At 47.3% G+C, this 25,616-nt stretch overlaps 1 protein-coding gene and 1 long non-coding RNA gene across 2 annotated transcripts; one reads left to right on the forward strand and one right to left on the reverse strand.

Moving 5' to 3' along the window:
• The first annotated feature begins 1,854 nt into the window (after positions 1–1,854).
• On the forward strand, positions 1,855–3,052 carry LOC124657093 (serine carboxypeptidase 1-like). Its single transcript, XM_047195706.1, has 3 exons — positions 1,855–2,362; positions 2,433–2,710; positions 2,792–3,052. The coding sequence occupies exons 1-3, from the start codon at positions 1,855–1,857 to the stop codon at positions 3,050–3,052; spliced, it is 1,047 nt and encodes a 348-aa protein (XP_047051662.1).
• A 20,614-nt stretch (positions 3,053–23,666) lies between these two features.
• On the reverse strand, positions 23,667–24,813 carry LOC124658177. Its single transcript, XR_006989041.1, has 3 exons — positions 24,769–24,813; positions 24,220–24,266; positions 23,667–24,081 (listed from the first exon to the last, which is right to left on the reverse strand). It is a non-coding gene; the product is annotated as an uncharacterized LOC124658177 (long non-coding RNA).
• Between the last annotated feature and the right edge of the window lie 803 nt (positions 24,814–25,616).

The raw sequence follows: 25,616 nt of genomic DNA on the forward strand, positions 1-25,616 counted from the left end.
AGCTGTTGTTCTACTCCTTCCAAGCGAGTGAGAATAGAAAGAGCCCTCGCGCACTCCTCCTCATCCGCCCGCCCCGTCTCGCCTCGTCACGCACGCACGTCGCGTTTCGTGACTCGAGTTCGAGACACACTCAAGGAAGCCTAAATTTTTTGCTTGGTGCACCAACTGAGTTGGGTACGTGTCGACCTGCATGTGCATGTTCGCCGCGTGTCCCTGGCTTCCTACGTGTGTCAACGCGGTCGGGTCGGCTCTCCTCCCAGGCTATACAAGGAGACCGATCAGATCTGCAGAAAAAGGTCTTAGATATCTCTCTCGCGAAGTTCCTTTTGCTGCGTTACTCTCTAGTCTTCCCCATCCCGGCGACTGCGTGCACAGCCGTCCGGGAGAGCAGGCCTCCGAAACCCCGTCCGTTGAGATCCTGCACCGGGAGACGGGCGATAAGGTTTTTGGGGAGCGTCTCGGCGCGACTGCTCGCTGCTGTTCGTCTTCTTCATCGCCGATTCGACTGATTCATCGACGACTTCAACAACTCCCATGGTGGTGGTGCTGCTGCTGGTGCGACCTTCCCGGTCGCGATGTACGTGCTTTTCCTCTCCTACCTTGCACTGCTACTTGTTCCATGTTCAGATCTGATGCATGTGCTTAGTCTGATGTGTGTGGTTAAGTATGCTTGTGCATCTGTAATGTTGCTTTCGGTAATTAAACTCACACGGAAATTGCCTAATAATCTAACATGTTTTTTGTGGTAAGGGACCTTTAAAGCAATTTACCTAGAAGGGTTGTATCCTTAACTTGAAGGTCATGAAAGCCTAGCCCTCCATGATATTAGAGTCGAAAAACCCCATTTCATTTAGCCAGCTTACGTGTACTTACTTTTTTCACTATCTCCTTGCTACAAGAATTTTGACCAGAAATAATGTAATCTAGGCAAAACTCCTTTTCAGAGCTGGAAAAAAAATCATATACAATATCATATCATACTGCTTCTTACAAATCAAGAAAAATAATTTTCCACCAAGAGACAATAATTTTCCATTCCAACTACCTAAGTATCTTCTCAGCATATTTGCATTTATTATTTGTATATCTACGATAGTATATTGGAGTAAGCAAATATTTAGTAAGAAACTGGCCTTATTCATAGCCAAATAATTCAGCATACAAAGGACCGTCGTCTTGGTCCTCCTTAAAACAAAAAATATATCACTTTCGTCAAAGTTTATTTTGAGCCATGAAAAGTTAAACTTGAATTTCTTATCTCAAAAAGGATACAAAGCCCGCCATCTACAAGATGTGGAATCAATCCCTAAATCCCTCCCTATTCCTCTCCCCTTAAGCTTTTTTACTTGTGTACACCTTCCTACTGCAGCTTGAATGAGATATTTTGAAAATGGGCATCTATAAGATTTCTATGCTCGGAGTTTGCTGTTTTTTTCTAAAAAAAAATTGATTCGAGCAAATGTGATTTTTTTTTATCCTAGTAAGCAAATGCATCACCAACCGTAAGATATTCAAGTGTATTGGTGGCAATATTTTTGGGAAAAACTGCCACGTGGCAAATTGGCAGGCCCACACGCAAATTTCTGTGGCAACTGCGACAGCACCTACGTTTGCGCGTGATTAGGATCCTTATTTTTAGCAGGTAGATGGGTGCTTTCGATGTCAGCTATATTGCCTTAATTTGGCCTTGCAGGTAAACTCAAAACTCTCTCGAGGAATCCAAGACCAAAGACACCTGGGAGGATCCGAGCTGATTGCATCAGTCCGTTGTTCATCCATCAACCGTCGACCTATATAAATACCAACTCAACAATAGTATAATCTATCAAAAGACCTCCTCACGATAAAGGAGAGATGAGGAACACCATTGCCTTATTCGTCTCACTCCTGGTGTGCGCATCACTCACAACAATCGACGCCTCCCAGGAGGATCAGCTCATGAGGTTCATCGAGTCCAAGGTTAAGAAGAGGCAAACTGTCAGGGCCACTAGCGCGAGCGGACCTGAGAAAAGCGACCCATGGGCCGACCCCAGCAGCTTCAGCCACCTGCTAACAAAATGCCCCATCCCACCGGCGGGCACCAAGGCGGCCGACAATATCACGGCGCTGCCCGGCCAGCCGCCGCGCATCAACTTTGACCAGTACTCCGGCTACATCACGGTGAGCGAGGAGCACTTCCGAGAGCTCTTCTACTACTTCGTCGAAGCTCCCTACGAGGCGGCCTCCAAGCCGCTCATCCTCTGGCTCAATGGTGGACCAGGATGCTCGTCGCTGGGCTACGGCGCTATGATGGAGCTCGGCCCGTTCCGAGTGAACTCCGACGGCAAGACCCTTAGGAGAAATATGCACTCCTGGAATAACTGTAAGGCTAAGTTCCGCATTCTGATACGCATATATGTGGACTCCGTATAGTGAACTGATTCGATGTGCAGTGGCTAACGTGATCTTCCTGGAGTCACCGGCCGGTGTCGGGTTCTCCTACGCGAGCAACGATAAGAACAACAATGACAACGTGGGCGACAGGAGGACGGCCGAGGATGCATTCGTGTTCCTGCTCAACTGGCTCGAGAGGTTCCCCGAGTACAAGGGTCGTGACTTCTACATCACCGGCGAGAGCTATGGCGGCCACTACGTCCCTCAGCTTGCCACCATCATCAAATTCATGAACGAGCTCCACGGCACCACCTTCATAAACCTCCGCGGCATTTTCGTAAGTAGATTCATTCACATATTTTAGAAGAACCTTGCGCAGCAACAAGCGTATACCCATAGGTTTTCTTCTTTTATCTAGGTTGGCAACCCGTACCTCGACGATTACAAGAACGAGAAGGGGAACCTGGAGTTTCTGTGGAACCATGGGTTGATCTCCGATGAGGCGTGGGTCGGCATCCTTACCAACTGCACCTTCAGCCCGTCCGACGACTGGCAGTGCTTTGTGGCGGCGAACAACCCCCGGCTGGGTGACTACGACCACTACAACATATATGCCCCGCTCTGCCTCCAGCACCCCACGGAAGGATATAGAAACCGTCGATGTATAATAAGAACATAAAAATATGTTGGACACACGATCTAATTGGGTTCGGTCCATCAGGTGTGGTGGAGTCAGGACGAACCGATTCGGTCGATCGACCAGGGTGCACAATAAGTAATTCTGCACCCAGGGTATCTAATAGAGTTTCATATATATATATATATATATATATATAGACATATTCATACTACACCCGGGTGTAGTTACACCCACGTGTGTTTCTCATAATCTAGAGAGTATCTATCATACCAAACGGTATGTACATGTAGTATGAAGTATATAAAACTATTTTAGAAGTATATATACTACTTTGCAGGCAGTATGTACATTTTTTTACGTAGACTCATTTTATACGTATACATATGCATGTATTTCGGATATATAGTGCAAACTATGGCTTCACTTGCATTTTTTTCACAAAACTTTATTTGGAGTATCTTAGATATAGTATACGAACATACTCAAACCGATAAAGTATCATAGATACTTCCGTATGGTAGTATATTAGACATGGGTGTAACTACACCCAGGGGTAGGAAGTATTTATCCTATATATATATATATATATATATATATATATATATATAGGGTTACACTATTTCACCCGGCCCTATATAGGATACAGTGGGCCGAAAACAGAAGAGAAACTCGTCTGTACGTCCTGCCCCCACCTAGCCCCGATTCCCATTTTCTCACGATCTCCGCCATCAATGGCGACTCACCCCCACCTCCCTCCCGCAGCAGACGCGGCTCCCGCCGCCGGCCAACATCCCTAGGCGTGCTCCCCCACCCTTGGAGGTAGGCGCTGCCGCTTGAAGGTCTGCGCTGCCGTGTGGAAATCCCCGCGCCGCCGCTGGAGGTTCCCGCACCGGCTGGAGGTCCGCGCGCTTGCAGGATGTTCTCGCCCCGCCGCAAGGTGATTCGCGCGCTGCCGCGTGTGGGAGCTTGCCGGCCCCCACCCCTTCCTTACCATCCATGCTACCGGCTGGGAGGAGCTCGCCGATGTCCGTCTCCGAGAGCTCCCGCCGTCGTGGCAAACCTACCGACTGAGCGCCGGGTCACTGTCCAGTCCCTGTGGCCAGCCCACGCCGGCAAGCTTCCACGCTGGAGCTCCTACCTCCCGGATGCATCTGCAGGCTGCATCAGTTCCTTTCCTTGCGCGTCTGTAAGAAGTACAACAACAGTATTTTGTTCGGCAGTACATAGTCGTGATTGAGTGTGGCCTCTTGTTCTAAAGTGATAGCATGTTTGCGGATTCTCTCTGCTCTTGGGAGTTGCTGCAATTTTCTGCCTTGTTCTACATATGTAATGCGGTTTACTAATACACCCTGAACTTTCATATGTGCAATAACTGTACTTAGAATTGTTTACCTTTTATCACTTCCTTGCCTGCAGTCTAGGCGAGAGGTGATGGAGATTGATGGTGGCGTGGGTGGCACTGGACGAGTGCACGGACGACCGTGAGCAGTTGTCACGCTGAGCATGACACGGGAGGAGATACCTCCAGGGAAAGCGCCTACGGGGATTACGTCTTCGGAAGTGAGTGACGGAAAAGTGTGACATGTGGTCACGTAGCTAGCAAATGCCAGCTGTGTCCGGCGAGAGTTAAATAGAGGCGTGTGTCGCTGTGTGAGTGGTTAGGAAGAAGTAAAACGAATCTGATCCTCCTCTCGTATTCTTCTTCTTCTTCCCCAAGACAATCTCTAGATCAAATCTCGTATCGTTATATCAAGGTTTGGTGATCTCGATCATACACCTTGTCCATAACAATTGGTATCGCTTGCTTCGTTCGATCCGTTCGCGCGACTAGATCTCGAGATCGTACCGGTAAGGCGTCCGCTCACGGTTGCTAATTGCTCTCGAGCGATCTAGCGTAAATCCCACGCAGCGTTCGGTTGATTCGGAGAAGTTCGCCGCAACGGCACCGTTCAAGCCGAGTGCCCAGGTCCGTTTCACGGTGACGGCGATGGAGGCGATGGAGGCGCGGTTGATGGAGAAGATGGGAAAGCTGGACACGCTGGAGGAGCGTTTCCTGTCGATGGAGGCGAAGATGGATCTCCAAGGGCAGCGACTGGATCAGTGCACGCATCAAGGTGGATCTCGTCCATGGAAAAGCTGGGAAAACTGGAGGACGAGCAGGTGTCGCTCGCGCACGGGGTGAAGAACAAGGAGGCTGCGCCCACCCACCCACCGCCGGTGTTGGTGCGCCCTCATACCACGGGAAGCATCTTCGGCCCAGGGCCGACAAGTGCTGCAAATCCGCAGGTAGCTATCTTCTCACCTCGCCCAGAGGAATACCGTGAGAGTTCAACTGTGCGTGATTCGCTGTCCCCGGAAAATGAGGATTCTCACCAGAGAAGGCCCTGGATGCCACGGATGGATTTTCCTCGATTTGATGGCACTGATGCGAGCATTTGGGTCGATACTCGTGAGACGTTCTTCACTCGTATCGATCGCTCCAGGATTTCAAGTAGCTGCAAGCAACGATGTACCTCCGTGACGCCGCAACGACACCGGTATCATGCGTTCAAGCAAAACCGTCAGCGGTTGAGTTGGGAGCAGTTCAGTGTGCAAAGTGCTCCAGGAGTTCGATGTCGATACGCACCGAGTAAAACTGAAAGAACTGCTACAGCTGAAGCAAACAGGAACGGTGGCAGAGTATCGGAAACAGTTTGATAAGTTGGTATATCACATCAAGTTATATGATTCAGCATTTGGTGGCGTGATGCTCGTTACTCAATTCCTGATAGGCCTGAAAGAGGAGCTGCGTGTGGCGGTGGAAGCACAATTGCCAGATTCAGTGCAGAGGGCGACACTGATGGCACAAGTATTTGAGCAAACACTGCACAGCTCCAAGCCCGCATATAAACCGTACAAGCAGTATCAAAACACGCCATGGAAGGAGAAGAACAAATTCACTTCGGGGGAGGTGTGGAAGGCACAACAGCTGAAGGAATACAGAAGAGCAAACAATGAGTGCTTCAAGTGTGGAGCAAAATATGCTCCAGGACACCAATGTGCAGCACCAGTGGTGGCTCAACTCAAAGCAATGCAAGTGGATACAGCACCTGAAGTTCTGTCGGATGAAGTGCTGGAAATGGTGACTAATATGGAAGCGTTGGCAGTAGATGAGGCGGAGCAGCTGTCTATGAACGCTATTAGTGGAACATATACTGACAGCACGATCCAATTACCAGCTAGAGTCAACAATTTGACAAGTAGTTGTCGTTAGTTGATTCAGCAAGACATGAAGCTTTATTGATGCAGACTATGGTCAGTAAACTAGGCCTCGATCCCACAGTCCGCATCACCTATTCAGGTCAAGGTGGCAAATGGGGAGCAACTCGGTATGCAACAGCTACATTCCTAAATTCACTTGGCACACTCATGGAGTCAAATTTGAGCATGATATGCTAGTACTAGATATGGGGGGCTATGATGCTGTGTTGGGAATAGACTGGCTGAAGAAGTTTCGACCAATGAACTGTGATTGGGTTGAGAAATGGCTTGAGGTACCATATATGGGCACCACAGTGCGGCTGCAAGGGGTTATGCCAAGACAAAGAAGACCATATTTCAGAGGTGTCCTTGGAGAAGGTGATACAAATGCATCATGCGAATGAATTGTGGGCAACAACAATTCTGGAAAACAAAGAAGAGGTAACAGTGGTGCCGATACCTGAATGCGTGCAACAGTTACTATCCCAGTACGAATCGATTTTCCAAGAACCGTCGAATTGCCACCGATGAGGGGTTTTGAGCATGCCATTTCCCTGTTACCAGACACTACACCAACGAATGCTCGCCCTTATCGATACTCGCCCTTGCAAAAGGATGAGATTGAGAGACAAGTGAAACAAATGCTGAAGATGGGAATTATCACGGCAAGTGTGAGCCCATTTGCCTCACCAGTGCTGTTGGTAAAGAAAAAGGATGGCTAGTGGAGATTTTGTATAGATTATCGTCGACTCAATGCTTCCACAATCAAGAACAAATTTCCCATGCCAATCATTGATGAATTGTTAGATGAATTGGCGGGTACCAAATTCTTCTCCAAGCTCGATCTGAGGAGTGGGTATCACCAGATAAGGATGTTGGAAAAAGACGAAGAGAAAACAGCATTCAAGACACACCATGGACACTTTCAATTCAAGGTCATGCCATTTGGACTGACTAATGCCCCGGCCACATTTCAGTGTGTGATGAATTCCATTTTCTCCGGATATATTCGCAAGTGTGTGCTGGTTTTCATGGATGACATCTTGGTGTATAGTAAATCCATCGAAGAACACCTGCAAGCATTTGAGGGTTGTGTTCCGTATTTTGCAGGAGAACAAATTTTATGTCAAACTCAAGAAATGTCAATTTGCAGCAACTCAATTGGAGTACTTGGGACACATCATTTCCGATAAAGGGGTGGCCACCGACAAAACAAAAACGAAGCAATGTTGCATCGGCCACAACCATCCAACCTTACAGAACTAAGGGGATTCCTTGGTCTAACCGGATATTACGGAAAATTCGTTAAGAACTATGGACTCGTTGGCCAAACCATTGACAGATCTCGCCGCAAAAGAATACAGCCTTTGTGTGGACTTCTGCTACTCAGTTGGCCTTTGATAATCTGAAGCAAGCAATGTCGCAAACACCAGTACTCACATTACCGGATTTTAACCGCCCATTTGTTATTGAAACTGATGCATGTGACAGTGGGATTGGAGCGGTGCTGCTACAGCAGGGGCATCCTGTTGCTTATCTGAGTAGGGCACTGGGGGTTAACAACCAGAAATTGTCAATATATGAAAAGGAATTCTTGGCAATAATGATGGCTGTGGATAAATGGAGAGCTTATTTGCAGAGAGGCCCTTTCATAATTAAGACAGATCACAAGAGTCTGTGCTGCTTGGAGGACCAAGTTTTGCACACTGAACTGCAAAGAAAAGCTATGACCAAGCTGATTGGGCTGCAATATAAGTTCCAAGTATAACAAAGGAATAGACAATACACCGGCTGACTCACCGTCACGCATTGGGCATGTGTTTCATGCAATTTCAAGTGGTTCAACCTAACCGGATGCAAGAGGTGGTCAATTCCTATGTGGTGGATCCAAAGAAGACAACAAGCTATTGAGAGAACTGGCAGTATCAGGCCACAATGCTCAGGGGTACACAATGAAGGATGGCCTCATAGACTTCCATGGGAAAGTGTGGGTTGGGGCCAATGTGGGTCTACAAACAAAAATTATCACAGCTTTTCACTCCTCGGCGTTGGGAGGGCATTCAGGCATACAGGTGACATATCAAAGGCTCAAAAACTTGTTTGCATGGGAGGGCATGAAAGTGGCAGTAGAGGAATTCGTCAAGCAGTGCACAATTTGTCAACAGGCAAAACATGAGAATTGCAAAACACCAGGACTATTGCAACCTTTGCAATCTCCCTCAGCTCCTTGGCAATCAGTGTCCATGGACTTCATCACGGGCTTGCCCAAGTCTGGAGGGTATGAGGTAATTCTGGTAGTGGTTGACAGGTACACTAAGTATGCTCATTTTCTACCGCTCAAGCACCCATTTACTGCACCACAAGTGGCCCAGTACATTCCTTGATAATGTGGTCAAACTGCATAGTTTGCCTTCCTCCATTGTGTCCGATCGGGACAATATCTTCACCAAAGGCATTTTGGAAAAGCCTATTCACCAACTTACACACTCAATCGAATCCGAGCACGGCATACCACCCACAGTCGGATGGACAAACAGAGAGAGTGAATCAGTGTCTGGAATTGTACCTGCGCTGTTCAGTGGCTGCATCACCAAAACAATGGGTCAAGTGGCTACCATTAGCGGAGTACTGGTATAATACATGCTATCACACCACACTGGGGTGTTCTCCATTCAAGGCACTGTATGGGCATGAGCCAACTTACGGGATGTTTCCAGTCAGTATTGACACAGTGCCTCTGGCAGTGGATGAAATGCTACAGGAAAGAAACAATTTGTTGGAATTCCTCAAACTGCAGCTGGACAGAGCCACTAGAAGGATGAAGCGCACAGCTGATGCCAAACGATCTTTTCGTGAGTTTCAGATTGGAGAACAGGTGTTACTCAAACTGCAACCGTATGTCCAACAATCAGTGGTACGTCGTCCCTATCCCAAACTGTCCTTCAAGTATTTTGGACCATACACGGTGCTGGCAAAATATGGTTCAGTGGCGTACAAGCTAGAGCTACCGTCAACAAGTGAAGTGCACCCAGTATTCCACGTATCTCAGCTGAAGTCCTATATCCTAGACCACACTCCGGCCTTTACAGAGTTGCCTACTCCGCTTCGACTCGGACATTGCGGAATTGGAACCGGAGGAGATTTTGGACAGGAGATTGGTGAAGAAGGGAAACAAATCCTACCTGCAGGTGTTGATTAAGTGGTCAACTATGAAAGAGGATATGGCAACATGGGAAGACTATGAAGTGGTTCGCCAGCGGTTTCAGCATGCGGCAGCTTGGGGACAAGCTGCTACTCAAGGGAGGCCGGTGTCACGCCGAGCATGACACGGGAGGAGATACCTCCAGGGAAAGCGCCTACGGGGATTACGTCTTCGGAAGTGAGTGACGGAAAAGTGTGACATGTGGTCACGTAGCTAGCAAATGCCAGCTGTGTCTGGCGAGAGTTAAATAGAGGCGTGTGTCGCTGTGTGAGTGGTTAGGAAGAAGTAAAACGAATCTGATCCTCCTCTGTATTCTTCTTCTTCTTCCCCAAGACAATCTCTAGATCAAATCCTGTATCGTTATATCAAGGTTTGGTGATCTCGATCATACACCTTGTCCATAACAGCAGTCGAGGGCCGACCAAAACAGCGACCCAGCAATGGCAATGGATGGATGCGAGGGGACCCAGCCAGCTGTTCTTCCTCCACAACAGCGACCCAGCACGCGGCCGGCGTCCCTGTTCCCCAGGACGACCGGTGCTTCCCCGCCGCTCCAAGCCGCCAGGCACGGCTCACTCGCGCGGCCCCGCCCTCTCTCGTTTCATCTCAACCTCATGCCGCCCCCGTCCCCATCGCAGCAGCTCTGGTGACCATCTCATGTACCGTTATATGCAACGTGTTTCTCTGTCCCTCGGTTTCTCTGTTCTTTCAAATTTTTGCATCTTTTTGTCGGCAGTACAAATTATGTAAAGGAAGTATAGTTGTTACAACATGGGTTGTAGATGTTCTGAAAACTAGTGAAAATGAGTACCGGAAGTTTACTCGTTTAGATACTGGCAACGAGTAAAAAAATCTGATGCAGCAGTGCTGGCAATAAGCCTCGCTTTTTATTCAATCGGACAAGCTGCCTCCGCTCTGAATTTGGGTGCCGCAGAAGAAGGCAGCTGTGCATGATCGAAGTCGCATGTGCACCTGTGTGCTATTTTTTCTAATTTACAGATCAATTGTAAGATAGCTACTTTAAGCAATCATTCTCAGGAAGTACAAGACATTGTTCTCGGGCATTATATAGATGTATGTTTAAACAAGTACAATCATTCCTCAGTGCAACTGGCTGTGACAAGCTATGTTGAACCTGTTCGTTATTGTGCATTGTGCTTGAATACAGCTAATTACATTTGCCTCATCTTACCTCTTAGTCTCTATTGATTCGCTCCCTCTGTATTGATATCAATTTTGGTGATTACTTGTTGTCGTTGGAAAGTACAATTTTGGCAGAGCAAGCAGTACAATTAGATTGTAACAGCAGGCCATTCTAATAAAATAGCAATTCAGTCTATGGTGCTCAGACTGAATAATTTAGTAGCAGTTCAGACTGAATAATTTAGTAGCAGTTCAGACTGAATAATCCACGCCGGAGCTGTAGTCAGCTCGCCTGCTGCCACGGATTTGCTCTAGTTGAAGCTCTTCCTACCGCCCCGTGCTCTGCAGTTGTGGCCCCCAGCTCGCGACCTTGGCATCCGGCGCCTAGTCGGGATCGTACTGCCACTGTGGCTCCACATAGGCGCAAGAGAAATCACAGCGCCGACCTGGGAACCAGCACTACAGAAGTCCTATACATGCACACCACCTGCGCACATATTCAGGCAATCCACTTTCTGAAATAGTTGAAATCTACATTCAGCTTAATTAATTAATCTTTTCAGGTGGCTATGCACGCTGAAAACTTCAACGGCCGTGGTAAAACTCCAGAGCAAACATGTGCGTTCTTTTCCATACTACTGTTGTCTGCATAAGCTGAGGCATAACACCAAAATCCTAAAAAATCTAAAATCCCTCTTCCTATCTCTTCTTTCTATTTCTCCCTACGGGCACTCCAATTTATCTATTCTATCCGTTTCTCTCTGTGGACAGTCCACGCTCAGTATTTTAGGAAAGGAGCAGTGTACATATTTTTTGTAAGGAGTAAAAGTACAACTTTTCTAATGCCGCAGTACATGTTTTTATGTTAGTCAATAAATTAATTGCAAACAATTTTATAAGTAATTAAAATTATCTTGAGGAGTATAAAAACTTGTTCGGAGAAGTACAAATAAGTAAAACTATAAAGTACAAGTATTCGGTTATAGGAAGTGCAAATAAGTAAATATAGGAAGCACACATCTCTAGTTTAAAACGGTCTGAAACAGCTCCACTCGCGGGGAAAAAAGCTCCACCGACACATCCGTTCTCCCCAACACCTGCACGACCCGACTCCTGCGCCTCCCCCGGCAACCACAACCGCCGCCGCAATCTCCCTCCAGCAAATGGCAGCGCTGCCGCATCCTCACACCCTCCCATCGGCAACCGACCTGCCCTGCTACCCCACCGCCGGCCACCCCTGATTTCCCCACCACCCGCCACCTCGGATCCCCGCCGCCGGCCACCCCCGAATCCACACGCCGCCACGACAAGCAGCGCCTCTTCTCTGCATCCGTGGGCCGCCGAAGGCCGTCCCTCGCACCTCCTCGAAGCTAGCGGTAACCCCACCGCACCTCCTCGACAACGGTGGCCCTCTTCTGCACCTCCTCGTCATCGGCGGTCCCCCTTGCTCCACCCCTAGTGCTGCAGCTCAGGCGCTACTACCGGCGTTGCTCCCTCACCGGGAGACCCCTCCATCCGCTTTTCCTTCGGCGCTGCTGGCTCAAGCAACCCCGCCGCCCGCCACGACCTTCCACATCGCCCCATCCCCCACCTACACGCGCAGCCGGCATGCTCCAGCACGCGCGTCGGCGGCCGGCCTCCCCTCCATCGCGCGTGGCGGCGGCCGCCCTTCCCTCCACCCCCCGCCACCCCTCCCCCCGTCTCTAGGATGCCGACGCTAGTTTTTTTTGCTGTTCTTCACCATGGATGCAAATTTTTCCACGCCTGAGTCTGAATTGATGTATTTCAGAAACTTGAAACAGTGTACTGATGGCTTAAAGCGCATAAACTTCCCAAAAAAAAGCTAGCACCGGTGCTACTGCAGTTTTGCTGTTTGTTTGTATGGTGCTGCTGCCAAGCAGGCAAAAGGTGTGGAGGTGTGGAGCTTCTACTGCGACATTTCACTTCTTTTTTAGTCGAATGAAGCTTCAGGTGCTGCTGGGCGGATTTTATTCACACCATCGTTAAATGCAAAACACATACATATGATAGAGGGGATAAAAAAAGATTGACCACGCGTGGTGGAGAGAAAGTTCACTACTATAGCAAAATGGCCCGCTCATAATTTACTTTACTTTGTTATAAATGAATATTTTATAACCAAAGATTGACCACCCATGTTCGCTTCATCCTCCGAAAAACCAAAGTATGTTATAGTATATGCCGATGAGAGTTGTAGGCTCTATGTGATACAATTCTAGATTTCACGATGTACGAGTAAATAACGCCCGGAAGTGCACATGTTCCGTAGTGAAAGTTCACGTAAAAAATTGTTAAAAATTCATCAAGGAAATACAAGGGGGTTGTATCGGCAATACACACGAGTAGCAACGGGCAGTACGATTATGGTCACTGTGTCATGCTCAAAAAATATAGGACAAGCACTACAATAGAAAAGTCATTTTAGTGCCGACTACAAATCTTATAGTCTCGGCAATACAAAATAATTAGATCCGAGCAGTACACATCGAGCAACCCTAGCCCGCACGGCGCTACTCCTCTTCCCCGTGTGCCTCGTTGGCAAGATCCACTTATTATAGGAAGTACAAGAAAACTGACAAAATTTAAATGTGCAAACAACAAAATAATCCCGTCATTCATGAGAAAGTTGAAATTCTACGATGAGAAGTACAACCATTCGATACGAGCAGTACAACCACCTATTATAGAAAGTACAAGACAACCGAGAAAAAACAAATGTACAAAAAAGAAAATAATCTAATCATCTGCGAGGAAGTTCAAATACTTGACGATGAGAAGTACAATCATTTGACACGATCAGTGTAATCACTTAGTATAGAAAGTACACGAAAAAGACAAAATCTAAATGTAGAAAAAACAAAAAAATCTCGTCATCCACAAGGAACTTCAAATACTTGACGGTGAGAAGTACATCTACTTGACGCTGAGAAGTACAAGCATTCAACACGAGCAGTACACCCGCTTAATATATGAAGTACAAGAAAACCAAGAAAATCCAAATGTACAAAAAAATCCCGTCACCCACGAGGAAGTTCATATACTTGACAACGAGAAGCACAACCATTCGGCACGAGCAGTACACACACTTAATATAAGAAGTACAAGAAACCCGACCAAGTCCAAATGTAGAAAAAACAAAATAATCCCGTCATCTGCGAGGAAGGACAGAAGGTGATTCCGAGAAGCACGAGCGGAGCCAACAGAAGTACGAACGAGTAATTACATGAATTAAAAGTGTTCAAAAAAAAATACTCCCACATAAGTTCACATAGCAAAAAACAATAATAATCTCGTCACCCGTAAAGAAGTTCATATAGTTGACAACGAGAAGTACAACCATTCGACACGAGCAATACACCCACTTATTTCAGTAAGTACAAGAAACCAGTCCAAATGTAGAAAAAAAAATCGCGTCAGCTGCAAGGAAGTACGAGCAGTGATTCCGAGAGGTACAGGCGGAGACAACATGAAGTACAAGCGGTAATTACATGAATTAAAAGTGTTCAAAGAAAATACCCCCACATAAGTTCACATAGTAAAAAACAATAATAATCCCATAACCCGTAAGAAAGTTCATATACTTGACAATGAGAAGTACAACCATTCGACACGAGCAATACACCCACTTAATATAGGAAGTACAAGAAACCCGACAAAATCCAAATGTAGAAAAAACAAAATAATCCTGTCATCTGTGAGGAAGTACGAGTAGTGATTCCGAGAAGTACAGGCGGAGACAACAGGAAGTACAAGCGGTAATTACATGAAGAAAATACCCCCACATAAGTTCACATAGTAACGTTGTGAAGTTCAAATATTAAGATCCGGGAAGTGCATAATCTCTTAAATAGAATATAGCGACAATCTGAAATTATCATTTTGAAGCACACATGCTAGTTTTTGTAAAACACACACTAGTATCAAAACATTTCCAGGAAGTACAACCACGAAGGCCAAGAAGTACAAGGACATGTCGCGGGAAGTTCACATGCGGCGTGCGTGTGCCGAGCATTTTGTGTGGTTGTGGACCTCAAACGGACACCGTATGAGAAACTTATAGTCATTTTACCGAACACTTTCGTGAAACAACGCCGAGAAGTACAACCACATTTCCCTAGAAGTGCAAGTTCGTGTCGAGGGAAGTTCAATGCCTCGTTTTTACGGAGCGGAAATCTATTGTGGAAATCTCATCGATTTGATAACCAACCACTTCAATCATTGTCACCAAAAGCTTTATATGATAGAGCATATGTCTAATTTCATTACCTACAACATTTTACAACAAATAAATGGAGATAATCAACCAAATTCAAATCGTTATCCCACAAAATATACCGCAAACATAATTTCAAAACTTCTAAAATTACTTTTAAACTGTTCGGATTTGGCAAAAATGGTACATACGAAAAAGATGCGCCATTTTGACCCCATTCCAACCGTATATCATTTGCATTGTTTAAATATACCGGATGAAAATCGTGTGGATAATCATTCCGTGCCCGTAACATAAAACGGGCGGACAGTAATTCAAGTTTTTCTCTTAAACTGTAAGGAATTAGAGAAAATAATTGGAATAAGAAAGTTGCGCCTAGTTCATAGCTTTCCAACGCCATATCATTTGCATCATTCCGACAAACGGTTGAAACAAAACATCCAAATTACTGTCCGCTCGTTTTTAAGTACGTCTGAATTTCGGTATTTTCAAAATTGTTCAAAAACTGTGAGGATATTGAAAAAACGTAAAACATGAAAAAGTTGCGCAATTTTATTATCTATCCAACGGTATGTCATTTGTACATTTTCGATAAGCGATTCGAAAATCAAACTAAAAGTTCGTGTTCTGGCCATATAGAAGCGTTTTCGTATTTTCAAAATTAAATTTAAACCATGCATAATCTACGAAAGTTGTAAACATGAAAAAGTTGCGGTTTTTCATTATCTATCCAACGGTATATCACTTGCACAGTTCCGACCAACGGTTGAGAAAGTCGTAGTACAATCAGTACCTCTGAAGAAAATGGGAAGTTCAGGTAAGTTCCGACAGAAAGGTCAACCCTCTCATCTAGGAAGCTCAACCTTGTGTCCAGAGAAGTCCAAGTCGGTGCTCAGAATATTATTCTGCAACCGGTTGCAGAATAGTGCTGGTATATATATATATACTAGTTGAATGCCCGTGCGTTGCTACGGTCTCCTATTTTATTTCTCACGTCATATGTAAAAATAATGCATGTAAAAAATCACATGTAAAGAAAAAATAGCAACATAGTATTCTAAAACCACAAAGATTCACTACCTCCCTAATCTTGTGATCGCTCCTTTTCCACCGCATAAGCTCAAGTCATTAATTTTGATTGATCATGTGTTGACTGCCAAAACCCACCGACGGGCAGCGGCCTTGTCAACACCGTAGAGCCGGGAAGAGCCTAGAGCTGCGGCTGGCTGAGACCCCTCCGAGCGACGGCCCGCAATGCTCTTCTGGTCACACGCGGCGATGCGAAGTGCAAGGGCGTGCCACCTGACCTATACCTGGTCATGAAGGTGATGGGGATGCCTCGCTTAGTTTCCTGCAGGGCATACATGTAAACATTAAATACGAGCCTCGATCGGCTCTCGAGTTATCCCGTGAATCGGCTCAAAGAGCCGATCCACCCATGATTCGTACGGGGTGCACGAATACTTGGTGGTCCTGCTTGATCAAGATGAAGCTAATGAGATCTACGATGATTTAGGGTTTTCACCGCATAATCGGATCATCCTACTCCAGGTTGGGCCTCGCGGCCACGCACGGTGCTCGTAAGCCGATCCTAAACAAGGCCTAAAAACCAACATGAAGTTGATCCTCGGAACATCCCGTTTAGGACTTGCGAACGCCACCCTACGTGCCACCGGATCCTCCCCCTTTGTAAGGCCTAACTATTGCAGATATTAAACTAATCCTTGTAGAACAAGGAGCAATCGTAACGGATCAGATCTACTAAATAATGATCAAGCGGGGTGCCGCCCCCACACCCGAGATAGGCGTGAGGGCGGCTAGATATGCAAGGGTTGCACTACGTAAGCATGCTTAAACGAAGAACAATGCTAACCCTAACACATCTAATGATAACTACGTTGCTCGCCATCAAAAGCGCTTCGAGTACGAGCAACGCATGAACAACGTGGGGCTTGTGCTGCCTAGATCGCAAGATGCGATCTAGGCAGCATGTCGCTTACCTGATAGAAACCCTCGAGACGAAGGAGTTGGCGATGCGCCGAGATTGGTTTGTTTTGGGGTTGAACGTGAGTTGTTGTTTATTCCATAAACCCTAGATACATATTTATAGTCTAGCGGACTTTCTAATGAGGGCGTGCACTAAACCGTGCACGAGATAAACTCTAACTTCTAAATCGATACACAATCTATTATATTAAGATACACGGGCTAACTAGCCCAAATTCTCCGTGCAAGGCCGCTTCATAGATCTTCCATATGTAATCTTCCAAGCCCATCTTGATCGCGGCCCACCTCCCGATTTAGCCAAAATCCGGTGATAACACATGCCCCCCTGGTTTTGGTAATGATAATTTCAAAACCACTTGCTTTTTCCTCGAGGGGTCGTGTCACGGCGAGAGCGGAACTGTCGCAGCATGCCTCATCATGACGACTTGCCTTCCCAACTTCTCTGCACGATTTGACAGTTTTGGCACCATGTCCTCGAGAACTGCTCGGAAATTAAAAACCCAATCTTTGCCGAAGAAGAAGAACGAAGACAGCCTCCACCCCGCAGTGAATCCCTTCTCCTCCGACAAGGAGGAGAAAGAAGGAGGAGCAGCGAAGGCCAAGGCCTCCCCCTCCGCCAAGCTCCCGCCGAAGAAGCGCTCCCGCATGTGGGCGGACAGCGAGGACGAAGATGATGACGAAGAGGAAGAGGAAGAGGATGACTCTTCCTCCTCCATCGGGTATCCGCCGACCAAGCGCTTCCGCTCCTGGGCGGACAGCGAGGATGATGATGATGACGAGGAGGAAGAGGCTCCGGCCAGAAGCTGGGGCAGCAGCGACGAGGAGCTCCCTGGGAGCAGCGCCGACGACGTCGACGGCGGCGATGACGAGGACAGCGACGACTAGTAGTATAGGACTAGTAGTAGCAGTGCACTAGGCACCAGATCCCTCTTTTGAGAGCCATCGGCTCTTTCTTGTAAAGCCGCTCCTTGGAATTAATGAAATTGTTCTTTCCATTCATCCTTTAATTGCTTCCAATTTCATTCCTTCCGCCTGTCATGCTAAGACCGATAGCAACGCGTCGGACTTCCTTCCTTTTGAACGCCGAGGAAACCGGATTCTAATTAGCTCGTAGGCTAAAACTTCTCAACTTTTAGGCTGCGATTAGATATCTGACCAAAATTCTTCGCAATCCCTTAGCCGATAACAACTCATCGGCCATTCTGAGAATCCCGTCCTTTTCCTTCCCAGTTCCTCCCTGAGACGATCATGATGCAGCCGCAGCCGAGGTGACTCCAATCGGCCCTTAAAAACAGGTCTGTTGCCCCCCGAGTCTCAGCCAAGGCACGGCAGAGACGAGGATACGCAAATTAGCTGTATGGACCTGGGCTTGATCATATCTGAAGGGGCTTCTTGTGTAGAGCCAGCCGATCTGCACATGAATCAGCTTCCGAAAGCAGAGAGCCTTCCAGGTGAGCTGCCCCCCGAGCTTCTTTAGTTCTTGCTGGTTAGATCGGCTCCTTTCCTTTGGTGAATCTAATGCAATCCATCCTTGACCTGATCCGCCCGCCCATGCTGCTCCTGATATTGCTCTTGAAGAGAGGATCTGAGCTTCCAAACTGCTCCATTGAGGAGTTCCTTCATAACAAATCTCCCTTTGTGCTCCATTGACCCTCTGATCGTAACAGTTATCCCCCTTGAGTCGATGGCCATGCATCGGCTGTTATATCCTTAAGTCGATGCCTGCTGCATCGGCTGTGTTCGAAAATTTTCGAATTTTCATATATATAATTTCTTTATTTGGCCGATTTCCCTTAATCGGCCCCCAATGTTTCCTTGCACGTATGTTCTCACATGTTTATCTGCACATGTTCATCTGATTATATGCCCCCCGAGCCGATACCTGCTGGATGACTGCAGATATCGGCTTGTATGGTTAGCCAGGGCACTGCACTTGTACGTCGGCTCCGTAAAAATCCGCGCTGACTCTCGTATGCCGACGTGGTCACTGTCCAGTAGATCGGTGCTGAACGCAAGCAGAACATGTGGTGGAAGTAATTTTGGCCGATTGCTGGAATCGGCCTCCATATTCATTGGAGAGCTGACTGAAGGTCCTGTAATGTCCCTTCATAAACTTTTTGGGGCCGATCACAAGGATCAGCCTCGCCTGGTTTGCTCATTGGTCTAGTCTTGCTATTCGGTTAGGCTGGATAAAACCAACCCAACCTCTGACTTGATGCGCTTGCTGTCGTCCACCTTGAGTGCTCCGTAGAGTCGTGGAGCGCTAAGCTCTGTCGGCAAGACGAGTACCATGTTTGTGCCAGCCGATGTCTCATCATCGGCTTTCCTCGTTTGGGGCGCCACTCCATTTTCCGTGGACGACCCTCTTCATCCAGGGTTCGCTGAACCTTTGCAGCCGGATCGGGCCGTGCCTTCCTTAGCGTATGCAGGTACAACCTTTCGGCTTCCTCCGGGCCGCGCAATCGCTGAACCCTCGCGCTTTTGGGAACGGCTGAGTCCGTCGGGCACCACCTTGGCCGGTGGTACCTGTCTTCTTTCACTTCTCCCTCGTCTTCTGAATCCTCAAGATCTGCCCAACGAGGCGACTCAGCGCGTTTGCTTTGTGGCGGGAGAGGCCCTAGGCGCTCGAACACAGACACGTTGGCTGCCTCCTTCTTTTTATTGTTGCATTCTGGGCAATTGCCGATTGTGGGCAATCGGCTCATTCCTGAATCCCAGCGAGTGTACCGAAGAAGGGGCAGTCCCAATGTCCGGCGTTGTCATCTTGCTCCCTTGATGCTTCCGTGGCACGGCGCTCGTGCTCCTCCTCATCGCGATCATGCCGACGATATCTTCTCGGCTTCTCTAGCCGGACGATCTCCTCTATCATCGTAATTGGACCGTCGGCGTTGGTCATACTCGACTCACATATTTGTTGAGGAGGTGATCGAGAGAGGGTCGCCGATATCTTATATTCTTCACCTCTCCCTCCGTGACATAGCGCTTGCCATCATGACGGAGCCGATCGCGTGGAGCGGCCTCCTCTCGTATCCTTGCTATGAGAGCAGCTGCCCTCATCTCCATCTTTGCCGCAGTGGTTTCCGAGTCCTACCATGTTGATGCTGGACGAGGGACCCGGCTGGCAACCTTCGTGGTAGGTAATTTCTACCATGTTAACGGCGGGGAAGGGTTGGGTGTCGACCTTCATGGCGTACTGGTTGAAAATTAGCCGCCCCTTCTCTATCGCCGCTTGGATGTGCCGACGCCACACCCGGCAGGTCGTTGGTGGCGTGGGAAAGCGAGTTGTGGAATTTGCAGTACGGCTTTCCGTTTAGCTCTTTCGCCGTGGGGAACTTGAGACCTTCGGGAATCGTCAACTCGTTTCTCCTTGAGCAGGAGGTCGAAGATTTGTTCGATCTTGGTTACGTCAAAATCAAATCCCCAGGCGGCCCCGGTGGCTTTACCCATTTGCGGGCCACGGGGGTTCCTCCCCGAGTCCACTCAGCCACCGCTATTTCTTGGTCTCCCGCAGGCACTTCATCTTCCTCTCGTATCGACCATAACTACCGCACGCTTGAACTTGTCTTGGTACAGGTCGGGGTGGCGCTCGTTCATATGCCGATAGTTTCTGAACCATGTGCGCCGGCGAGGGATAATCTGCTTGGGAGGCCATGTCCTTGAGCTGTGTTACAAGGCCTCGCTACCGCCAACTCGATCGCTTCCTTTTCGGTTATACGAACCGAATAACATCGGTTCCTAAGATTCCTGAAGCGCTGGATGTATTCCGTCACCGTTTCCCCGCGCTTCGACGTAGTTGTGCTAGATCGGCAATGCCGGACTCGGAAGCTTCGAATGGTATTGCATATGGAACTGTTCTTCCAATTGCTTCCAAGACTCGGATGGAGTTTGCCGGCAAAGAGGTGTACCATCCAAAAGCCGATCCCGTGAGGGACCGTGAAAAGAGCCTCACGCGTAGCTGATCCGACACCGAAGCCGGTCCTAGTTGAGCCAAATATCGGCTGACGTGCTCGATGGAGCTGGAGCCATCCGATCCACCGAATTTGGAGAAGTCGGGGAGCCGATATTTAGGTGGCAGCGGGATCATCTCGTAATCGTCGGGGTACGGCTTGGAATAGCCGATCGCCCTTCTTTTCGGCATCATGCCGAACTGGTCTCTCGGTATGGTACTGATCTGATCCGCTGTGCTGGCCGTAGGAGTTGCACTCTGAAGATTCGCCGGGGTGGCGTACTTGGCCAGCCATGTTTGCTTTTCCAGCTCTGAGCCAACTGCAGGAGCTGGGCTCGGGAGTTTCGTCGGTGTGGTGTATTTAGTTAGCCACGTCTGCTTCTCAAGCTCTGTCGCCGACGTTCCTCCTGTCTTCGCCGGAGTCCCCGATGTTGTGGCCTGGTTTGTGAGTGCCCAGTCACCACAATCCGGCACATACATGCACGCGTATCCTTGAGGGATCTCCTTAGGCGCCTCCATTAAGAACGGGTAGTCACTAGGGTCGCCACCAATCCTGTAGACGAGGAATGCCGGTGTAGTCGGCACTTCAGCAGAGTGCTGCCAACGCATATGGCAGCGGTGGACGGGACCGGAGTGGCAACTCTCCTTGATGAGTCCCGAGAGCTGGTCCCGACGGCGAGTACCGGTGGCTCATGATCTCCCGGATCACGCGCAGAGCGACACGCTCCAACACGTTGACCAAGTTCTCGCAGTGGCGGTGTAGCGAGTGAGCCACCAGGTAGTTGATCTCCTGCCGCAGACCCCTGGTGCGTTCCTCCGACGGGGTAGAGAGGTCTATCCCATCGAGCGCACCTTGCGGTGAGAACCCCTTCCATCCGATGCCATGGGAACGGGTCCTCTGAAAAGAGCCGATGAGGTCGGCTTCGAGGGTGGCCTTGATCTCGTTGTATTGCTTCTTGAGGTCGTCGAGCAGATCCTCGTAGGTGACCGGCGTGCCGTCCGCCATCTCAGATGTAGATGGCGATGTGGTTGATGTAGACGATTGTCCCACCGGGCGTGCCAGAATGTGTTGACTCGCCAAAACCCACCGGCGGGCAGCGGCCTTGTCAACACCGTAGAGCCGGGAAGAGCCTAGAGCTGCGGCTGGCCGAGACCCCTCCGAGCGACGGCCCGCAATGCTCTTCTGGTCACACGCGGCGATGCGAAGTGCAAGGGCGTGCCACCTGACCTATACCTGGTCAGGAAGGTGATGGGGATGCCTCGCTTAGTTTCCGGCAGGGCATACATGTAAACATTAAATACGAGCCTCGATCGGCTCTCAGGTTATCCTGTGAATCGGCTCAAAGAGCCGATCCACCCATGATTCGTACGGGGTGCACGAATACTTGATGGTCCTGCTTGATCAAGATGAAGCTAATGAGATCTACGACGATTTAGGGTTTTCACCGCATAATCGGATCATCCTACTCCAGGTTGGGCCTCGCGGCCACGCACGGTGCTCGTAAGCCGATCCTAAACAAGGCCTAAAACCCAACATGAAGTTGATCCTCGGAACATCCCGTTTAGGACTTGCGAACGCCACCCTACGTGCCACTCGGATCCTCCCCCCTTTGTAAGGCCTAACTATTGCAGATATTAAACTAATCCTTGTAGAACAAGGAGCAATCATAACGGATCAGATCTACTAAATAATGATCAAGCGGGGTGCCGCCCCACACCTGAGATAGGCGTGAGGGCGGCTAGATATGCAAGGGTTGCACTACGTAAGCATGCTTAAACGAAGAACAATGCTAACCCTAACACATCTAATGATAACTACGTTGCTCGCCATCAAAAGCGCTTCAGTACGAGCAACGCATGAACAACGTGGGGCTTGTGCTGCCTAGATCGCAAGATGCGATCTAGGCAGCATGTCGCTTACCTGATAGAAACCCTCGAGACGAAGGAGTTGGCGATGCGCCGAGATTGGTTTGTTTTGGGGTTGAACGTGAGTTGTTGTTTATTCCATAAACCTTAGATACATATTTATAGTCCAGCGGACTTTCTAATGAGGGCGTGCACTAAACCGTGCACGAGATAAACTCTAACTTCTAAATCGATACACAATCTATTATATTAAGATACACGGGCTAACTAGCCCAAATTCTCCGTGCAAGGCCGCTTCATAGATCTTCCATATGTAATCTTCCAAGCTCATCTTGATCGCGGCCCACCTCCTGATTTAGCCAAAATCTGGTGATAACATCATGTGACACATCATATTAAGATACTATATAATCAGTTAATTATAAAGACAACTCTTGTTAAAAAGGTAACAAGTTACACAACCTGATCCTCATACGTTCATAACATGCCTTCATCTTGAACTCTGAACTCTAGTGATCCCACTCTCTTCATGCCAAGACCAGCTGAACGAAAGCAAGCGTGAATAATCACACCTAGATAACCGAGGAAATGCAGGAAATCTAGTTATACCACAAAATTAACTAATTGACTAATGTCTTTGCACATGCACATATGGAAATATGAATACACATACATATTCATATATTACAAATACAGACACACATAGTGTTCCGAAAAAATTAAAACTTTCATTTCACATAATTTCACATATGGAAATATGAATACACATACATATTCATATATTACAAATACAGACACACATAGTGTTCCAAAAGCATTAAAAATTTCATTTCACATAATTTCATGGTTTATGCATATTTTAAAAAATCATCAGACGACATACTACAATTTAGCCTCTTCCTTTTTTTTAGATTATCTAGCCTATTCCGATCTTCCTACTTTCTGCATGTGTTACTGTTTACGATCATATGTTACAACTTTCTTTCTCTCTTCAGACAATCAAGTAACCTTTGGTCTCCATAACGGATCAAACCTTGTCTCCTCCACCCCCACATCACAGGAATGTTAGGCCAGTGTTTGGTGTTCCCCATTTATTTCTGCCAACAGCTCCAACGTTAATTGCGTAGTTCTCCTACCAAGCATGCTATATTTGGCCTTTGTCTCAGTTCCTGCAACTACTAAATGCGTATACTTGCACTTCATATTTCTGAGCGAATTACCCCCTTGCGTGTTCTTAGAACAGGCCATGGAAACTAAATGGAAAATAGACAAAACCTGAGAACTTTTAGATGCTACAAAGATAAAAATTATGGCGATCATATATACTTCAAGACTTGAGAAGACGACCTGAGTAGCGTGATCATTGTCAATACTACAAGGTGTTGCCATAGATTATCCGCAAAAAAGGTGTTGCCATAGAAGTTATGCACCTAGTGTTTATGAGTATTGTTATAGTAAAGAAGGAATGAATAACATAGTTAGACGTTCATAACTCTAACATGTATCAAATCAATAAAATTACATCAGTAGCACATTCATTCACATACATAGCAACCAATCGATCTCACCTAATATTGTTGAGCCAGTGGATGCACACTACTCGATGAGCACCATGCTGTTGTGGATCCACAAAAAAAACAATTAGCTTCAAGTTATGCAAAGCATTACATGAATATATCTGCACATTTCTTTGGCTTTAAGTAAAGTTGCTAATAAGATAAACAGTTAACTTCATATTATTATTTATTCATGTTGTGTACAACTAAACAGTTTTGAGGAATATTCACTTATCCTCGAGTATATTTTACCAAAAAAAAAACTCCTTCATGTTGTATACAAATTATTTCTAGGAAATACTGAATAATGTGCACCTACAACCAAATTATTTTGCCGAAACATGTTCCTTGACAAGCAATATGGCACATGCTTTAGGTGAACCGACAAACCTAGTTAGGTGAACATGGTGAGAAGTGCTCATTTTCAATATTGCAAGAGAGCAACACATGTTATTGTCCCCAAAAAAGAATCGGCACCGAAGCCTCGCTCCTAAGTTACACAAGTGCTCAGAGAATAGGTGGTGCAAGTGCAGCCATGATGTGTAGTCGATTAGCAATCACCTTCTCTGTGGGCGACGTCCAGGCTCTCACCCACTTTCAGGTGACAATGCTAGACTCCGGGTCGACGGGATTAAAGAGTCAAGACAGGACGGTTCCAGGTCCGAACAGAAGGCGGTTCCACGCGACCCGCCTATGGAGGCGGAGTAGATTACGCCATCGTCTCCGAAGTCGGCGATGTTCTCGCCGAAGCCCTGGCTCGCTGGGATGACCACCCACCGCTTGCTGCCACTCCCTGTCAACTCCATCCCTGGCCACACATACTCAACGCCGTCACACGCGCGTCCGTGAATGAGTTGTTCCACAAAATCCCCCTGGAAAGTGAACAAACATTGTCCTGTAAGAAAATCCTCTAGAGAATGGACCACTAATTGACATAGTGCCATCAACTGAAGTATAATATACTTTGAAATCTTACATTAAACATCGAAGAATTTTGGATGATCCAGGGAAAAACCAAGCAGCAGCTCTAATTATAAGCACCATCAAGATGATGAACTGCAGTAATAATGTTAATATCAATGGTATTTATCAGGTAGAAACTAAAACATTATATTATGTTTGCTTGGCTTCCTAACTTTCCATCTCATGTGCCGGTGTATTTTCCTCTCTCCTACAAGCTATGACCTCACAACTGGAGAAACAAATACGAGCTGTAGTTTCAGATCTTCCAGCGTTGCATTGGCGCTTATTGAGTGCTAGCATCAACAGTTCCGAATCAGCCTCGATGATAATCCTAATAGATCCCAGCAGCTCCGTCTAGAATGGTTATCTAACAGCGTCTTTTATTCAAATTAACTGTTATTGGTGTGCATAGCTGAAGAAAATGCATTTGTGATGCTGCTAATCTA

This window comes from Lolium rigidum, chromosome 5, assembly GCF_022539505.1.
Source record: "Lolium rigidum isolate FL_2022 chromosome 5, APGP_CSIRO_Lrig_0.1, whole genome shotgun sequence".
Classification (NCBI taxonomy): Eukaryota; Viridiplantae; Streptophyta; class Magnoliopsida; order Poales; family Poaceae; genus Lolium; species Lolium rigidum.

Coding starts and splice junctions, on each gene's coding strand:
- LOC124657093 (XM_047195706.1), top strand. CDS start 1,855: ATGAGGAACACCATTGCCTTATTCGTCTCACTCCTGGTGTGCGCATCA. Junction 2,363..2,432: donor TATGCACTCCTGGAATAACT/GTAAGGCTAAGT, acceptor TTCGATGTGCAG/TGGCTAACGTGATCTTCCTG. Junction 2,711..2,791: donor TAAACCTCCGCGGCATTTTC/GTAAGTAGATTC, acceptor TCTTTTATCTAG/GTTGGCAACCCGTACCTCGA.